The 18,784-nt window shown below is 48.1% G+C and overlaps 2 protein-coding genes across 2 annotated transcripts in view; one reads left to right on the forward strand and one right to left on the reverse strand.

Annotated features, from left to right (window-relative positions):
- The window catches only part of HDAC1 (histone deacetylase 1), a 32,379-nt gene extending 17,011 nt beyond the window's left edge, over positions 1–15,368 (forward strand). Inside the window, exons 3-14 of the mRNA XM_061148459.1 lie at positions 2,803–2,920; positions 7,311–7,385; positions 9,188–9,326; positions 9,787–9,928; positions 11,005–11,097; positions 12,339–12,447; positions 12,529–12,669; positions 13,232–13,340; positions 13,440–13,570; positions 13,825–13,977; positions 14,497–14,545; positions 14,810–15,368. Coding sequence (XP_061004442.1) covers positions 2,803–2,920; positions 7,311–7,385; positions 9,188–9,326; positions 9,787–9,928; positions 11,005–11,097; positions 12,339–12,447; positions 12,529–12,669; positions 13,232–13,340; positions 13,440–13,570; positions 13,825–13,977; positions 14,497–14,545; positions 14,810–14,837 — 1,287 coding nt within the window. The 3' untranslated portion in view covers positions 14,838–15,368. The remainder of the gene's footprint in view (positions 1–2,802; positions 2,921–7,310; positions 7,386–9,187; positions 9,327–9,786; positions 9,929–11,004; positions 11,098–12,338; positions 12,448–12,528; positions 12,670–13,231; positions 13,341–13,439; positions 13,571–13,824; positions 13,978–14,496; positions 14,546–14,809) is intronic.
- MARCKSL1 (MARCKS like 1) lies at positions 15,193–17,928 on the reverse strand. Its single transcript, XM_061148460.1, has 2 exons — positions 17,640–17,928; positions 15,193–16,831 (listed from the first exon to the last, which is right to left on the reverse strand). Exons 1-2 carry the CDS (start codon positions 17,724–17,726, stop codon positions 16,322–16,324), a joined length of 597 nt encoding a protein of 198 aa, XP_061004443.1. The 5' UTR covers positions 17,727–17,928; the 3' UTR covers positions 15,193–16,321.
- Between the last annotated feature and the right edge of the window lie 856 nt (positions 17,929–18,784).

The following is an 18,784-nucleotide window of genomic DNA, read 5'->3' on the forward strand; positions in this document are numbered from 1 at the left end:
AAGGCCTAAAGGTGAAAGAGAATTTCCTTAAGAGAATTGCTAGTAAAGTTGTGCTCAGCAGATTGGTACAGTCGATTCATGAGAAAAATTCAGCCCCACAAACATTCTTGTTTAAATTACAAAGTATTTTTAAGAACTTTATGTTAGTATCCAACCTTTGAAATAAATGGAATTTAATCCAGAAGACCCTGGCATTTAAGCCCAGATTCCTTCACTAGTTTTTATTTATTTGTTTGTTTGAAGCACCAAGTTAGCTAAACTGCCTGGCTCTTACAAGTGCTTTGAATTTGGTGTTCCCTAGGCTAGAGCATAAAATATTTTAGGAGGATTCTAGAGAGGTGAGCAGGGACCCAATTGTTTTGGTTTTTCAACCCAAACTAAAGAGTTTGAGCTTGATCTTGTGAATAATGAAGCCACTGAAGGGTTTTTAGAGGGGAGTGACGTGATTCAGTTTGAATTTTAGACCGATTACTCTGGCTGTACAATTGAGAATAGATTCACAATTATTAAGGTTAAGGGTGTGATACCAGTTAGAAGATTATTGCCACTATCCAAGCCAAAAATGTGTGACCTGGGGATGGAAGTGGACAGGCTTGACAGAGACATTGGCAGTAGTTTCAAGAGAAGTTGAATGTAGCAGATGAGGAGTCAAGGGTAGTGCTCTGACTTGTCTGGAGCAACTTAGTGGATGGTGGGGAGAGTAGGAAACCTGGGAAAGAGGAGCATAGGAGAAATAAGGTGGTGGATGCAGTCAATATTATAGGAGGGGGGGAACCATTGTGGAGGTATAATGAAAGGGATTGGCAATGGATTGAAATGGAAGGCAAGAAGGACAGAGTTAAAGATGACACTTCACTAACAAATACAGCATAAGAGAAGCTCTGAAAGTTAAATTTGAATGCCTCTAGGCTCTTAACAAGTTGTTATGTCCAGTAGAATTTGAAGTGCCTGTGGGATTTGTGAGCAGAACTGGCTGGGAAGCTATTGGAATTGTGAATCTGAAGCTTAGAACATCAAGATGCAGTGAAAGTCTGGGCAGTCACCTATCTAGAAGGGATTGCCAAAGCAGGGCTTTGACAACATTGTCAAGAGTGTAAAGGGCTTAGTATAGTAAAAACAACTTAGTATTTGGAACTAGTACTTGCTTTTTTCACTATGGGTTTTTTTGTTTTTCCAATAAAACAGTATCTGTCTTTTTCTAAGATTTATTTATTTATGTCTGAGCTTGGTCTTCCCTGCTGCTTGTGGGCTTTCTCTAGTTGAGGTGAGCAGGGACTACTCTTCATTGCAGTGCACAGGCTTCTCATTGTGGTGGCTTCTTATGTTGCTGAGCACAGCCCTAGGCTCGAAGGCTTCAGTAGCCGTGGAGCTCGAGCTTAATTGCTTTGTGGCATGTGGGATCTTCGTGGACCAGGGATCGAACCCGAGTTGGAAGCAGATTCTTAACTATTGGACCACCAGGGAAGCCCCTGTTTTTCATTCTTAATATTCCTCAATAAATGAGGATTAAATGAGAGTCAGATAGTACCTAGAGCCAGACCTCTGGGTTCTTATTCCAGCTTACTAGCTGTGTAACCTTGGGCAAATTATATTTAACCCCTCTTTGCTGTAGTTTCCTTACTGCAGAGTGAAAATAATAATAGTATGAACTTTAAAAGGTTGTCTCATACTGGATAGCATATACAGTGCCTAAAACAGTGGCTGGCACAGAGTGAACAATTACTGTTAGCTGTATTGAAAATGCTTTATAAACTGTAAAAATATGGGTCATTAGAAAAGAGGGTTGTCTTTGAAGGAGACCCACCTTTAAGGGATGAGAGGAAGAGAACCTTTATTTTTATTAAATTTTTTGGCTGTACCAACATAGCATGTGGAACTTCCCCAACCAGGGATTGAACCCATGCCCCCTGCAGTGGAAATTCAGAATCTTAACCATTGGACCACCAGGGAAGTCTTTTTTTTTTTATAATTAAAAATTTCTTTGGGAGAATTTTTAAAAAGAGGACAGGCTGAATTAGAATCCTGGGATAACCAGGAAATTACTATGTCAAAGAAGTTTTGTTTTTTTAAAATATTTATTTATTTGGCCTCACCTGGGCCCAGTTTGCATTGTGGCAGGTAGGATCTTTAGTTCAGGCATGCGAACTCTTAGTTGCAGCATGTGGGATCTAGTTCCCCGACTGGGGATCGAACCTAGGCCCCATGTCTTGGGAACAGAGTCTTAGCCACTGGACCCCCAGGAAAGTCCCTCAAGGAAGTTTTTATGGGGAGGATGTGATCAGAATTATTGGTGTGATGATGATTTATAAAGGATTTGCCATCTATATCAGTCAGTACTAGTCATCCCTTCTTCTTGAATTCTTAGAGCCATTTGGTCCATAGTTGTATATTGTTGTATTTAATATTGAAGTAATAATTTGTAAAACAATTTATAAGGAGGTTTAATAATCTCATCCACTTCTCACAGCTTTCTTGTGAAGTAGATGTTATCATCTCTATTTGGTAAATGAGGAAATTGAGGCCCAAGCAATAGACTTGCCACCACAGTTAAAAACTTAAAACAGTTTTTTAGATTTAAAAAATGGTAAAAGAAATAGACTTACCTAAGTGGTAGAGCTTGAATTGCAGTCTAGGTTGTGAGATACTGAGTATCTTTTGATAATCTTGTTTGCTTAACTAGACTGTGAGTATACTGAGGCCTGAATCTAATCAGTAATTTCTTTTTATCCTGTGTAGCTCACTGCTGAGTGAAGACTGGCCATGGTCAAGAATAACATGCTCTTTCTTCCCTCTGTCCTCTAGCGCCCTCACAAAGCCAATGCTGAGGAGATGACCAAGTACCACAGTGATGACTACATTAAATTCTTACGCTCCATCCGCCCAGATAACATGTCTGAGTACAGCAAGCAGATGCAGAGATGTAAGTGCATTCTCTTCCCTCTCTACTTTCAAGCCCCCGTTAGGTCTCCCTTCTAGTTGGAGAGACTCACCTTTCCTTCACTTGTATCCCCCAGTCAGGTGACACCCTTCAGGTGATACCCCTGCTTCCTAAGGGTACTACAGTGCTTCTTTTGTCTCAGACTGGCTTTGTTTCCTGATTGTATGGAATAGAGACTGAGCATTGTCCAGTTAGGTTCTCAACACCATCCCCTCCAAACCATAATTGTAATGGAGAAGGCAGTGGTCTGGAAGAGGGAGACAGGCGATACAGGTCCCAGCTCTGACTCTTAACTGACTGGGCAAGTCACTTCTTAGATTTTTCTTTTGTAAAGTGGACTGGATGGCATCCCATGCAGCTGTAACTGCTCTCACTATGTGAGTGTTAGTTGAGAATTTAGCAGCTACTTAGGACAGACTCTAGATGATGTCATCTTTGAGTTGAGGTGATTCTGCCCCTGCCCCCTGGAACTTGAAACCAGAACAGGTCTCATTTCAGAAGCCACACTCAGCTTGTAGGAATTATGGTGATTGTTTTAGTTGTGGGGAAAAATATGTTCAGATTTGGCAAGAAACTATCATACGTGATTTCTCACTTGTGTTATTTTAGAAATTATCCTGTAGCATCTAAGATCTCATAATAAAACAGTGTAATGATATTGTCTAGAAGAAGTTTTGAGTAGTTTATGATAGTTTATTTTGGAATACCAGGAAATCTGTGACACTTTTCTTGTTACTACTGGCCACAAGGTAGTCTGATTCCTAAGGCAGAAATTTATTTGTTACAATAATTGTGCACTGCTAATGATTACAGAACTACAGAGACCTTTTTGGAAGCACTAAGCTTCTTTGCCACCCACAACTCCAGGACCAGCTGCCCCATCTAAGGTATTTACTGTCTGAATTGGCAGGGTCTTATTTCATTTCAGTCTGTCTCAAGGTGAGACAGATTCATTCTTTGCACTCGATGCCTTTAGGGGGTTCTGAAACTTATTTAGGCCAGTGATCAGGCTCTGCTCTCAGCAGAGAGGCTCTCATTAGTGAAGCAGCTTGGTATTACAGCAAAAGAATGAGCTCTGATGTCTTAGTTTGAAATCTGTTGCTCTGCCACTTAGCTATGTGTTCTTTGAGCCTTGTTTTCTCCTCTTTAAAAGGAAGACGGTAGTGCCTATTTTATAATGGGGTTTGGGGGGATAAGTAAGATAATGTATTTAAAGCACTAACTGTCAGTGAAAGTGAATAGTAGCTCTTGCTCTTACGACTTACTGTTTTTGTTATTTTCAAATCTTCCAAGGCAGACAACATAGTAGGCCCTTGGGTGTGCACTAGTTTGGTTCTGGCTCCCAGTTTGCTCCAGTTTTCCCAAAACCAGCATTCTAAAGTTGTACATTAAAAAATTAGGTCTGAGCTTTTCTATCGTTGAAAGTGGAGGTAAGAAGGATGAGGCTTTCTAAGGACTTCAGGGTACTTACTGACATGAGTCAGAGAGATGTCACTTAGTGCAGTGCTTTATAACCAGGGGTGTCTACAGAGATAACATCAGGGATGGAGAGCTGAGCTCTTTTTCAGTATTTACTAACACCTAACCTAGGAAGTTGGGCTTTCCTGGTGGCTCAGTGGTAAAGAATCCCCCTGCCAACACAGGGGATCTGGGGTTCAGTCCTTAGGTTGGGAAGATCCCTTGAGAAGGAAATGGCTGCCCACTCCAGTATTCTCTCCAGGGAAATGCCAAGGACAGGAGAGCCTGGAGGACTACAGTCCATGGGGTCACAAGAGTCCAGCACGACTTAGCAAATAAACCATCACTCTGAACCTGAGAAGTTTATACCTCTAATAAGACCAAATACGTCAGATTTCCTTGCTCTTGGCCAGAATGTAATTTAAATGCTTTGTGTTCACTTTGAGACTTTGAGAATCTAAATTAGAAGTTCTGATCTAATATTTAATAATGGGAACATAAATAAATGCATTTTGGTGGGGGGCAGATAGTCTATCAAACCATGAGGCCCACGGTAGAAACATGATAAAAGGAACTTGTGCTAATAAAATGTGGAGGCAAGCTTTTCCATTTTATAATCCTACAGAGGTGAAATGACTTTCCCAGCAAGACAGTGGTAGAATGGAGAATGGAACTCTAGTTTCCTGACTCTGGAGTATTTTATATATTTATTTTGGCTGCGCTGTGTGGCATGTGGGTGGGACTTTAGTTCTCGGACCAGGGATCAAACCCACATCCTCCACATTGGAAGCATGGAGTCTTAACTGCTGGATGCCAGGGAAGTCCCTAGAATATTTTAAAATATGTTGCAAATAAAATATTTCAGACACACAAAAAAAGTATAAAAATAATGTAATGAACATCCATGTTCCTATAATCAGCCTAAGAGAGAAAATACTACCAATACAGTTGAAGCCTCCTGGGCATCTCTATTTGATCATATGCCCTTTTTCTTCTACTCCCCTCTCCACCCCGTTTCCACCAGCACTGCCACCAAGGAGTAAGCATTATCCTGAAGTCCATGTTTAATCCGATACATCTCTCTCTGCAGTATGTTTTTTACTGCCCTCTCAACATACATCTCTCCCATATCTCCCATATCTCTCACCCAGTGTTGCTCCCTGTCATTCTAAAGCCAGGCTAAGAATGAGAAAAGTATTTATAGTGGGAAGAGAGAAAACCCATAGAAAAGTCCTCCCTAGTATCACAGATTAGTCCAGGTGAGGGTCTGCTCTCCCAGTTTACCCCTTTTCTGGCTGTAATCACACAGCTCCTGGGAATAATGGACTGGCCATTTGAGCTGCATGTTGATGTGGGGCCTGAAGGAATATATTTTTTCTCATTTCTAAAATACCAGTTTCTTTCCATGGGGTCTCCACATCAAACAGGACTATAAGCAAAGCTTTAGAAACCCAGACAGGCCAAACCCACCAAAGGAGGAAGCCACCAGAGAGGGAAATCAATTGCCAATGAATAAATAAATAGCCTGGCCTCAGGGATCAAAGTTCTTATTGACACAGCCTCCCAATGTTTACCTGGGAAGTGAGGGAGAGGGCCACCTTATGCTTGCCCCCTCCTGCACACCATCCTTCCTCATAGCACTGTTCTTGGCAGGGCTCCAGATCAGAGCACCCTCCCGAGTTTAGGGCAGTACTGGGGTTGGTAACTGTTGTGGCTGATGCAAAGCTTGAGCTTCAGCTGTGTCTCAACAGGTCACCACAGTCTAAGCTGGGCTCTCCTACCCTCCTCATCCTAGGACTCCGCCTCTTTGCTCCATTTTATTGATAACAGTGAGTGCAGTGTGAAGGCTGAGGCAAGAGAACATGGATTTAGCCCCAGCCCTGCCTCTAACTTCTGGGTATCATTGATATCTCAGCAGTTTCCTTTTTTGTGAGAGGAGACTTGGAGCTGTAAAGTTCCTCTCTAGCTCTGAGTCTGTAGACTTCAAATGTGCTTCCCTTCCTGTCTTTTTCATTTTATTTGCATTATTGTTTGCATGTGTTTCCACATTATGTGTTAGTTTGTACTTTTACCCTTTTAAGCCTGAAATAACTTTCCTCCAGTTGTTACTTGTAGTAGAAAGAGCACTGAACTGTGGGAGTCAAGACACCTGGACTCTAGTTCTACCACTGCCTGGTTGTATAGCCTTGGGCCAGTCAGTTAACTTCACATCTGTTTGTTCCTCTGCACAGTGGGGTTGATATGGGTCCCTATCCATCTTTTATGGAGTTGTTATGCAGATTCAATGAGATTGTGTATGTGAAATTACTGGGGAAAAGGCCAGAGTATATTTTCGTGGGCTTTTAGGACGGACAGACCAATCCTTGAATACTGCCTCTGCCATTTAGCTCTTTGAGCCTGTTTCCCCACTTACAAAACAGGAGCAAATCCTACCTCAGAAAGTTGTGTGAGCATAGATGACACCAGGTATTTAAAGCACTTAGCATGGTGTCTGGCATGTTGTTAAGCATCAATGGATGATAATAAAGGTCTCTGTTCTTTGCTTCCTTGTTAACCAGCTGGAGTGAGATCCGGGAACAAACCCAGGCTGGAGTAAGAGGCTAAATTTTTCTCCCTCAGGAATGAAACAACATTTTCCAAGTACTTACTTGCTGAATGCTTCCCCATGTAAGGTTTCTATTAATCTTCTCAAGAATTAGATGAGGTGGATATCATTATTGCTTGTTAAAGATAATAAGCCAAAGCTCAAGGAAGTTAAATGACTGGACCCAGCCCCACAGCCAGTAAGCAGGACGGCCTGGACAAGAACCCAAGCCTTCTGAATCCAAATGCTGTGTTTTTTCCATCAGCTCATAAATATGTAAACAAAACCAAAAGGAAGTTGTGGAAACTAACCTTTTCGTGTTTTTTCAAGTCAACGTTGGTGAGGACTGTCCAGTATTTGATGGCCTGTTTGAGTTCTGTCAGCTGTCTACTGGTGGTTCTGTGGGTAAGGAATATATACCCTTCATTAAGGACTGTTCTGGGTTGTACCAGTGAGGTCTGTCTTTTAGGCCACTTCCCAGTGAGGCTGACCTGTGACCATGTAAAATGGTCCTGTGGGTTTTTACGTTAGGTCCTTAAAATGTTACTCTGCTTCAGTCTGAGCCCAGGTTCAGTCTGACATGGTACAGATATGTGTCCTTGCCTGTCCTTTCCTACTAAGACATCCTGTATACAGGAACTCCCTGCAGACCTCATGGGGTTGTTGAGATGCTGAACATAAAAGTAATTTGTGAACTGCAAAGTGCTGTAAAAATGGGAAGTGTCATCATCTGTGTCTTACAAAAGAGCATGGTAATTACGTTTAGAGGTCAGAAACACTCCCCACGTATATCCCACTTCCATTAGTAATATCTATGTTATCTCTGGGAACACCCTACCATTTCTTAACAAATATTTATTTTTCTGTGATCATTGTTTTTTCTCCTCCCCTTTGCCCACCACCTCCCAATGTAATCTCAGAAAACAAAGAAGTATACAGAGAAAAAAAATTGACTACAATCACACTATCCATGGATAACCGTCATTATTACCATTTTGGTATTTGTATATCCATGCTTTTTTCTTTGTGCACATATCTGGACAAAACATATATTAATCTATATCTTACAATTTGTTGTATATGTATAGTTTTGTGCCTCCCTCCTACGTTTTTTACTTATTAAATCTGGTTTTTATTTTTATTTTTGGTCATGCCATGTGGCTTGCAGGATCTTAGTTCCTGGACTAGGGATTGAACTTGGGCCTATGGCAGTGAAAGTGCTGAGTCTAACCACTGAGTCTAGCCAGGGAAGTCCCTACTTAGTAAATCTTTTTTTTTTTCCTACTTAGTAAATCTTTAAAATTTATCTGTAATAAAGTTTAGCATGATATCTAGTGGCTGCATGATTATTCCATGTTATGGACCAACTTCACTTGATATAATTGGTCCACTCAAGTTGCTCTATGTTGGTGTTTTTTTTTTTTTTCCCATACCACGTAGCTTGAAGGATCTATCTTAGTTCCCTGGCCAGGGATTGAACTTGACCCTTTGGCAGTGGAAACGTGGAGTCCTAACCACCAGACTGCCAGGGGATTTCCTTATGTTTTTGTTGCTGTCAAAGTCATACTGCCACAAAGGCACTTGCACACATGGTGTGTATTTTTCTCTCACTTCTTCTTGGACCTATTTGTACTTCAAGCCTCTGTCTACTACATTTGGTGTCTTCAAAATATTTTGACCATGAACCACAGTAAGAAATACATTTACACTTAAAATCCAGGTTATAGACGCACTCACGCACCACCATGAACCACAGCAAGAAATTCATTTACACTTAAAATCCAGGTTATAGATGCACTCATGCACACACATCCTCTCTTGCTCTGCAGCTAGTTTCACAAAAGAGTGGTTACCTTTACTGTTATTCTGATATTTTTATTCTAAAGTCTGTCTCATTTAAAATAATATATATACAGCAACCATAGCCCACTAAATCAATTTTAAGACCTACTAGTGAGTTATACCACTTTCAGTTTGGAAAACAGTTTTTTTAGAGTAGCCAATATTGTGTTTATTCCCATTGGAGCAGGCAGAGGGAGAGGGCTAGCTGGTGAATTGTACAGTTCAGCTGTTAAATAAGGCAGATCCTACCTCTCACTGGGTTCCCATGGTTTTTGGGGGAAAGGGGAGAGAGAGCCAAAAAGGAAAAAAAGGTGGGGGAGAGAGAGACTTTGTGACAGGCTTGTGTTCTTTCTTCCGGTGCCCAGCAAGTGCCGTGAAACTTAATAAGCAGCAGACGGACATCGCTGTGAATTGGGCTGGGGGCCTACACCATGCAAAGAAGTCCGAGGCATCTGGCTTCTGTTACGTCAATGATATCGTCTTGGCCATCCTGGAACTGCTAAAGTATGCCTGCCTGGCCTTGTCTCTTGGAGGAGCACCTTAGGCCAGGTTCCCACTCCCCTCTCCCCCGGGCTTGCCTCCCTAGTTTGCTTTTCCTAGCGGCGTGCCGGCTAGGATGTGTTTGGTGAGTGTCTCTGGCCATCCTCTCCTTGACGAGGCCTTGATTTGATCTGAGCCCACGGCAAGATCAGGGGCAGGTGCTGCTCAGATCCTGCCTCCAGAATGTCCTTGTGTGGCTGGAGTTGACCCTGGCTGTAGAGTAGGAAGATCGGACTTGGTCGGCTTGGTCAGGCCTCTGGAGACACCCTGCCGCTCTTCCACCTTCCTTCAGCCAGTTTCCACGTCTCTGGTGCTTAGAGATACCTGAGGGAGGCAGCCAGCCCGGTAAGCTGGGACCTGGCGCCCTTGGCGCGTCCCACTCCCAAAGAGCCCCCAGAACCCCCTGACCCCCTTCTGATCCTAGGTATCACCAGAGGGTGCTGTATATTGACATTGATATTCACCACGGCGATGGCGTGGAAGAGGCCTTCTATACCACAGACCGAGTCATGACTGTGTCCTTTCATAAATATGGAGAGTACTTCCCAGGAACTGGGGACCTACGGGTGAGAACTCCCTTCAGGGGCCAACCAGCTCACCCTCAGCTGCCAGCTCTAACTCTCCTATCTCATGTCACCAAAAACCACTTCCTGCCTCTTCTGCCATTCAGAAACCACACACCTGCCACAGTCTCTTTCCCTCTCTTGTTCTGGAGGAAGGGAATGATGGAGCATACAGGTTGTGAGGGATGGGGGCCTCCTGACTCTTTGCACTTCCCTCCTGGCCACAGCTGAGTTGCATCACACTGTTCAGATGTCCCAGACAGCTTGAATTTTAGGCTAGAAACATCAGGTTCTCTCCCATGGCCTAGGAATTGGGAACTTTGTGAACCAACTTAAGGGTTCTTAGTATTTTTAGGTTACCTTCCCCTTTGACCATCTGACTGAAAGCTGCTCTCTCCCCAGAAATGTACATAAAATTTTACATTTGATACTGAATAGTTAATAGACACCTCCTCTTACTGAAGCCCATCCATGGACCTCAGGATAAGAATCCCTGGAAGCTAATTCGTTAAAGTCTTCTGCTTGTGTTAGCATGGATACAGTGAAACCACCCACTTTGCTATGCCAGTGGCCCTTGGGTAAAAAAATGGCATTAAGTCAGTTTGCTATGGCAAGCATTAGAATAACTGAGCATTTACAATTTTGAAGAATTCTTCTTCGCTATCTGCTTTCCTTCCACACCTCCCTAGAGTTGAGGGTGGGGGAGTAGAGGAGTGAGCAGTAAAGCATTCTGGAAAAGGGTTGCTGTAGGGTGGGTGTTAATTCTGTGGTCCAGCCCCCAGCCACCTTTAACCCAGTCCAGAGGAAGAGGTCTCATGCTGTGGGGGTGGGATATTCAGTCTCTGGCCCCATAAATGGTTCTCAGCCTGGGTGCAGACTCTGGTTTATCCAGAGACGTGAGCTAGAGTTGTCCTGCCAGTGAGGGGAATGGTGCTAACTTGCTCTGTCCCTGGCCCACCTCATGGACCCAGCTTCTCTCTCTGAGAACCACTGCCTCTTTCCTTAGCATTCCAGCCCCTACCCTTGAGCTTCCTCCTAGCTTCATCTTTCAGTTTTACTTTAATGTCCTTCTTGATTAGGATATTGGAGCTGGCAAAGGCAAGTATTATGCTGTTAACTACCCTCTCCGAGATGGGATTGATGATGAGTCCTATGAAGCCATTTTCAAGCCGGTAAGTGGCGTTTCCACCACTGGGCTATAAATGGGATTGGTCTAAGGGAGGGGTAGCAAAAGCATCTCAGGGATCTCTCCCCACCGAGAGGCTGGCTGGAAATGAGATGGGTGAACCCTGGATTGCATGCTGTATGACTAGTTTGGAGAACAGAATTCCTCCAAGTATATATCTGAATCTGTTATCAACACTGTTGTTATACAGGAATGTCTAAGGCATGATCTGTGTCCTTGAAGACCTCACAGTCCATGGTGTAGCCCATGGTGTGGGAGGCAGGCACATCCCCAACAGCATGTGGTCAGTGCTGTTTTTGAGGGATGAACAGAGGAACGAGAGAAACTGCTGCCTGAGCTGGGGAAAGGGTAGTCAGAGGTGATTTCACAAGAGGTGGTGACATTTGAGCAGGACTGAGAAATGAGGAGTTACTCGTGTGAAGAAGGCGGGGGCTGGAGGGGAGGGGTGGCAGAGGGAACAGCACCAGCAGAGGCACAGAGGTGCCAAAATGTAGCATGTAGGCCTGTATGATTCGGGGAGGGGTGTTGAAAGATGTGATAGAAAATATTTGTTGGAGAAAAAAAAAAAGAAAATATTTGTTGGGTTAGTATTTCTTTCTTTTTTTGGGCGGGGGGGGGTTAGTATTTCAAAGGGAGCTTTGAAGGCCATGCTGAGGAGTTAAATCTTCACCTGTGAGCAGCAAGGAACCAACCATTACTAGAGTAGTAACCTAGTTAGGTCAGGTAGTAGTTTGGCAAACACCAGGTGCCTACTATTAATACATACCTAATAGTAAGGGTGACAGAGAAGCCTGAGTTACAGTCTCTGTCCGCAGTCACATTGGAATCTAGTTGTGAGAATGAGATATACGAAAGTGAGGCAGCTCCTTATAGTGTGAGGCTCAAAGTCTGCAGGACCTAATGCACCGAGCAGATGCAGCTCAGGGTCAGAAGAGCTTCTTGGAGCCAGTGGTCCTGGACCTGGAGAGCAGGGAAGGATGTGGGGAATTGATAAGGAGGCTGTTTTAGGCTCAGCATTACTAGAGCTAGAAGGCTCCTGGAAAACTGAACAAAGTAGGTAAATGGGAAGCCCAGATTGGTGCTCCCTTTTCTCTACTCCTCAGCCCGGGGGAGAGGAAAAAAGTAGGAGAGGTTAATAACAGAAGAAAGTGCTGTACCCACACTTTTCAGCCTGAACCCCAGATAGGTTTTCTTGAGGCTGGTGGTGACCAGGTTGTGTCCTTTCAGGTCATGTCCAAAGTAATGGAGATGTTCCAGCCCAGTGCAGTTGTCTTGCAGTGTGGCTCTGACTCCCTGTCTGGGGATCGGTTAGGCTGCTTCAATTTGACCATCAAAGGTGAGTCCAGGTAGCATAGGGATGGGCAGGCAGGGTCCTGCTGGGTGCTTCTGTAACTTGGCACCCCTTCTCCCACCAAAGGGCATGCCAAGTGTGTGGAATTTGTGAAGAGCTTCAACCTGCCTATGCTGATGTTGGGAGGAGGTGGCTATACCATCCGTAATGTCGCCCGATGCTGGACATACGAAACAGCTGTGGCCCTGGACACGGAGATCCCTAATGGTAATGGCTCCAGGGCCAGACTGGGCCGGGCAGTGCTGGAGCTCCTGTGTCCTCAAGCTCACACCCCCTTCCTGTTGGCTCTGCAGCGTCTTCCTCTTCAGATTCTGATTCTCTTGCTAGCCTCTTGTGATTTTCAGACCATAGCCAACAGTTTTTTTCTGAGTCCTTTAGCTGCCCCTGTCCATCCTCCCTTGACTTCTGAATTATCAGTAGTTATTTATAGCTTTGGAATTCACACTCTATAGGGTAATTGGGGTAGTGAGTGAGGGAGTACTCTCAATAAATATTGCCTAAATTTTTCTAAACCAGGGGCTTCAGCCTTCTCCTTATACACAGGTACTCACACACACACACACAGACACCACTGGTGTGGACACTGGAGAATGGCTGTGGCTTTTAAACAGTTGAAATTCTATAGGTACCCAAGTCTCACCCCATCCTGAAGGCATGCTTCTGTTTGATAATTGGGCTGACAGGCCCAGATAAACCTGCAAATGCTTTTCTCAGGGTTCCATGGTGGCCAGATCTCTTAACTCTCTCACCCTCCCCCCACCCCAATTAGAGCTTCCATACAACGACTACTTCGAATACTTTGGACCAGATTTCAAACTTCATATCAGTCCTTCCAATATGACTAACCAGAACACTAATGAGTACCTGGAAAAGATCAAGTGAGTATACCCCCGCCCCTCACACCCCTAGTTGAACATTTCAAGCTCAGGTCAGTCCCTGACCAGAGCCCAGCCCAACCTCTGTACCATTGGCCATAGACAGCGACTGTTTGAGAACCTGAGAATGCTGCCCCACGCACCTGGGGTCCAAATGCAGGCCATCCCCGAGGACGCCATTCCAGAGGAGAGTGGCGATGAGGATGAAGAAGACCCTGACAAGCGCATCTCAAGTAAGACCTAGACCCCAGGGGCCTCTACTTTCCTACTCTGTAGGCTGTTCTTACTTCCCTCCACTGTTCCTGCCTCCATGTTCTCTCCAAGCTGCCCGGCTGTTGAGAACCCCAAGTGCTCGTACCTGTAGGGATAATTTATATTACAGTCCAGGTCCCCTTCCCTCAGTGTCTTTTGTGGAAACATGCAGAAAAGCAGTCTTTTCTGAGAGAGAGAATCTGCTGTCTCACTGGAATGTTCCATTACCTCCCAGTCTGTTCCTCGGACAAACGAATTGCCTGTGAGGAAGAGTTCTCTGACTCTGATGAGGAGGGAGAAGGTGGGCGCAAGAACTCTTCCAACTTCAAGAAAGCCAAGAGAGTCAAAACAGAAGATGAAAAGGAGAAAGATCCAGAAGAGAAGAAAGGTGAGTTTGGGTTGGGCGGGGACTTGGGTCTTGAGCCCCAGGCCCTGGAAGATGAATTTATGTAGGGCACTGGGGTGAGGGGGTGGGGGGAGCTGACTTGGCACTGTCAGCCCCTTGGGGTACTCCTCTCTGTGGTTCCCAGAAGTGGCCCACAGAAGAATGAAACTCCATTCGTCATCCTCACTGGCTGATTGAGCCCTGCCAGGTTCCAGAGCCAGGGACATGCCTGGGCTCCCCTTGGTCAGGCGCGGCTCTCACATACCACCCAAGCCCTTTCCCAGTGCTTCACCCGTTTCCCAGGGGGCTGCCTCCACCCACTGCGTTTAGGCTCTAGCAGGCTGGGAAACCGGTCCAACCTGTTTGTTCTCTACAGGTCTAGCTGGGAGGGCTTGGGATGTACTTTTCTCTTTTGTATGTCCACTGAGCTGTGATGTTGGGAAGGGGTTTCAGTGTAAGTGGAGATCCCTTGGGTCTTTCAGAGGGGCTGCCCTTGACCATCCCTGCATTCTTATGTTCTAGAAGTCACAGAAGAGGAGAAAACCAAGGAAGAGAAGCAAGAAGCCAAAGGGTGAGGAAAGAACTGCCTGTCTTCTCGCTGGCATTGGAGCACCGGCCCCTTTGTCCCAGCACACCAAGAGGGACAGCTGGTCCAGCTTACAAAGGCCTCTTTCAGGGACCAGTCTGTCGTTTCTGCAGTTCTAGGCAGAGCTAGGAAGCCCCAGCCTTCAGCAGTCACCTGGGTAGCCAGGGGCCTGAGGAAGTCATTGTACCCTTCCTTCTTCCAAGGCCTCTAGGGTGGGTTATCTGATGCCAGTCTCTGTTCTCTCCACAGGGTCAAGGAAGAGGTCAAGTTGGCCTGAAGAGACCTCTCCAGTTCTGGCTTCTTGCCAAATCCCCACCTTTATCCCACAACCCTTCAGATTTTATATTTTCTATTTCTCTGTGTATTTATATAAAAATATATTAAATATAAATATCCCCAGGGACTAGAAAGGAACCAGGGCCCTGAGGTCAGGGCACACATTAGGTGAGCTTTTCTAGTAGCTGCCTCGCAACCCATCCCTCCCAAACTCTTGAACCCTAATGGGTACTGGGTGAAAGGGATCCGCTTAAGCAGCCATAGGACAAAATCTTGAAGTGCCTGCTTCGTAGCTTTGAAAAGGTGCCCTTACTGAGCATTTGAGAAGGGGTAGCTGGGTCTTCAGGGACTTCCTGTTGTTTTTAGGCTCTTAAGGTAACATTGGCCAGTTTTAGATTGGTTCTGTTCTCATGCCTGCCCTCTCTGTCTTCCCCCAATTCTGCAGGTGAAGATTGTAGTCTAGTTTCCTTTTTGAGATACTATATTCATTTTTGTGAGAATCTTTGTAATAAAATGGTACATTTCTATACTCTCTCGAGCTCATCTCTACTCTGTAGTATCCCCTGGGTTCACGTCTCTGCCCTTCCAGTGTCCATGAGAACCTGGGCAAGCCTTCAGCGAAACCCCAGACTTACCTGTCTTGATCCCCCCATCAAAGCTTGAGGTTGGCCAGTCTTCTCACCTTCACCCCCAGAAGACCACTCATGAAAAAGCACCACTAAAGGGACAACATTTATTCCTTTTCCAAATGTTACAGTAAAACCAGGTGGAAGAGAATGGTTTTAGCAGTTAGAAAAAAAAAAAAAAGTACAAATCTGGGGTTTGGCCATTAAAAGTTATTTACAACAATGGGAGGGGGAAAAAAAAGACAACAAGAAGTTGTTTCACATTACAGACCTCCCGCCCACCCCAAAGCTTAATACTTGCTTACCAAGTCAAAAAAGGAGACACGGGTTGATTCACAAGCTGGAGGTTTGGACTTGAGTAAGACATTTATAAAAACCTAGACAGGGGCAGTGTTCTCCCCAGCCCAGGTGCCACTAGGCACAGCACAGAGACTAAAAACTCAACAGGGGGAGGCTGGACACTCAGGGTTTGGGGGTGTAGGCACCCCCACATCTGGCTCAGGGATTTGGGGAGTAAACAAAACCTACTTGGAAAAGAACTGGGTAAGAAAACCAGCAAATGCCTTCGGCACAGGTGGGGACAGGGAAGGAGGTAGGGCCAAGGGCAGGAGCATTTCACATCACTAACCTAACTTGGGAAAACTGCAAGGGACCATCTTCAACTGGCCTTAAGAGGAAGACCAGATGGATGATGGGAGAATCCACAGGAGGGAGAGAAGGAGAGGGAACGTGGCTAGGGGGCAACAGCCCCTTCCTTTCTGGGCACAGGAAGGCAGCCGGGGCACCAGGTCCAGGCAGTGACCTCACAAGGACAGCACAGTTTTTGCAGCTTAGAGATCACCCACCTGCCCCCACCCAGCTACTCATTCTGCTCGCTGGCCGGTGCAGGGTCACTCTCTGGCCCCGAGGGAGTGGATGGCTCTGCGGCCTGGGGCCCTGCCTCTTCTGCGTCTCCTCCCTTGGCGGCAGCGCTGGCCTCTGCACCTTTGGCCTGGGGCTCCTGGCTCTCGGGGGTGGCAGCAGCCTTCCCTTCCTGGGCAGTGCCCTCCTCGCCGCAGGCACTGATCTCCCCCTGCTCCTGCTCTTCCTCTGTGGGTGAGGAGGCAGATGAATCACCCCCACCCTCCTTCCGATTTCTCTTGAAGGACAGGCCGCTCAATTTGAAAGGCTTCTTGAAAGAGAATTTCTTCTTCTTCTTGGGGGTCTCCTTGGGGGGGACCTCCCCCTTAGCCTCAGCGCCCTGGCTAGGGGGTGCTGGTTCGATGGCATCACCAGTGGCCCCCGCTGCCTCCTCTGTTCCGTTCACGGGGGGCGATTCCCCTTCACCTTTGGGGGATAAGTCTCCATTGCTTTTCACGTGGCCGTTCTCCTGCAGGGCAGAGAAGACCGCAATGAGGGTCGGGGCTCTAACTCCCCTCACCCAGCCCACCCAGAAATCGGGGTCCCCAGTCATTCCACCGCACCCCCAGAGCCTGGTTGTAGCCTCACCCCAGCGGCATCCAGTCAAACCTCTCTCTCCTGCCCCGCACAGGGATACAGAGGCCGCGGCCGGCAGGAGGCGCTGGGATCTCGGGGCCCCCCACCCACCTCTCCCGGGGCGCGCTCTCTATTCCGCGCAGGACCGCCCGAGGCCGCGGGTCCCGGACGGGCGGGGGAGCCGTGCAGCCGATATTGGGCGGGAAGCCGCCCCGGGGCGCTGTTCCCTGCACCTGGACGGCCTATTTTCCCAGCCGCCGGCTTTGTGTAAAAGGCCCCCACCCACCGCAGGCTCTCCTCACATCGCGGCTCCTCCCTTAAAAAAGGCATTGGGATATTGAGGTCGGGTCTGCGGGGGGAGTGCCCTCGCCTCCGGGCACCCGCCCCGCGGCCCCCGGGCGCCCCCTTGGCGCGGCCCAGCAGCGCCTTTGTTCCCCGCGCGGCACTCGGGGCGGCCAGGGGGCAGCGCCGGGGGCCGGGGCCGCGAACAAAGAAGGCGGCGGGGCCCGGCCGGCGCCCCCTCCCCGCCCCTCCCCTCGCTTCGCCCGCGGGGGCTGCGGCGCCGAGAACAAAGGGACCGGGCGGGGGAGGGGGCGCCGCGTGTCCCGGGCCGGACAAAGCGCGCGGCACCGGACCGGGGCCCTAGAGGGGGCGAGGTACGAGAGGAGGGGGCCAGGTCGGGCCGTGCCGAGCGCACCCACCTGTCCGTTGACCTTGGCGGGGGAAGCGCCTGCTGCCTCCTCGGCGGTCACGTCGCCCCGGGGAGCCTTGGAGCTCTGGCTGCCCATGGTGGGGGGTTCTGCTGGGGGGGCGCCCGGAGCCGCCCCGGGCTCGCGCCGCAGGGGATAGTTCGGTCGGGTGGGCCTGGCCGGCGGAGGGGTGGGGCTCGCGTCTGAGGGGGAGGGGTGTCGGGGGAAAACCAAACTGCACCCCCGCTCCGGGCCCGACCGGCTAGCTGCGCCCACCGCCGCTCCGCTCCGCTCCGCGCCAGAATGCCGCCTGCCGCCCGCCGAGCCTCCTATATATATGCGCCCAGAGCTCGGGGCGGGGCCGGACATTTAAATGAGCGCCCAATCGAGGGGCGGAGGCGGACCCAGGCCGCGGGCCCCACTTGAACGGTAGGCGAAGCTGGCGGTCTGGTCCCCCAACCCACTCGGCTCCTGGGGGCAGATGGGGTTCAGGGCGGGAAGCAGGGAGGCGGGTCCCTACGCGAGCTGGGCAGAGAGGGGGCTCCTAGAGGAAAGAGAAGGGAGCAGTCGTCCCCTCCTCTCACCGCCCACCTCTCAGGGTGGACGCCCTAGCTCCTGGAGTGGCCCCCATCTTCTTAGTCCTGCATTGACAAGCCCTGTCAGTCTCCCCCTAGAACTGGTCGAAGGACTCACATGCCCAGACTCGTCAGCCGGCGGGCTCCAGAGAATGTGGTCATGGCAGCCGCAGGGCCCTAGCTGGGTTCTGTGCCCCCTCAGGCCTGGAGTTGGGTCCGAGGTCCCGCCCACGTGCTGCCTGCCCCACCAGCCTGGGAGGTCTGCCCGGCCACAGGGTTAGTCTGGTGAGTCTCGTGAGGTTGTCCCTCGTCCCTCCTGTCAGTCCCTCGGTGGCCAGTCACACTAAGCCCCAACAGACAAACTCACCTTTGGTCCATCTTCTCTCAGACCCATGACAAAGTCCCCCCTGGGGGATCTTAGCAGGTATTTCCATCCCCATTAGAAAGCTGAGGAGCCTGAGGCTCAGAGACCTGGACTTAACCTGTCTGACTTCAGCACTTCCCGGTCACATCCGCTCCCCTACATCAGGGTTCCCCCCAAGACAGCAGAGGGAGCCCAGGAAGGGGCTCAACAACCCTTAA

Source organism: Dama dama, chromosome 8 (genome assembly GCF_033118175.1).
Source record: "Dama dama isolate Ldn47 chromosome 8, ASM3311817v1, whole genome shotgun sequence".
In the NCBI taxonomy this organism is placed as follows: Eukaryota; Metazoa; Chordata; class Mammalia; order Artiodactyla; family Cervidae; genus Dama; species Dama dama.

What these genes read in the sequence shown, in the direction of transcription:
- MARCKSL1 (XM_061148460.1), bottom strand. Translation starts at nt 17,726, where the DNA reads ATGGGCAGCCAGAGCTCCAAGGCTCCCCGGGGCGACGTGACCGCCGAG. An exon ending in CCGCCAAGGTCAACGGACAG is followed by an intron (nt 16,832 to 17,639) that starts GTGGGTGCGCTC and finishes TCTGCCCTGCAG; the next exon opens with GAGAACGGCCACGTGAAAAG.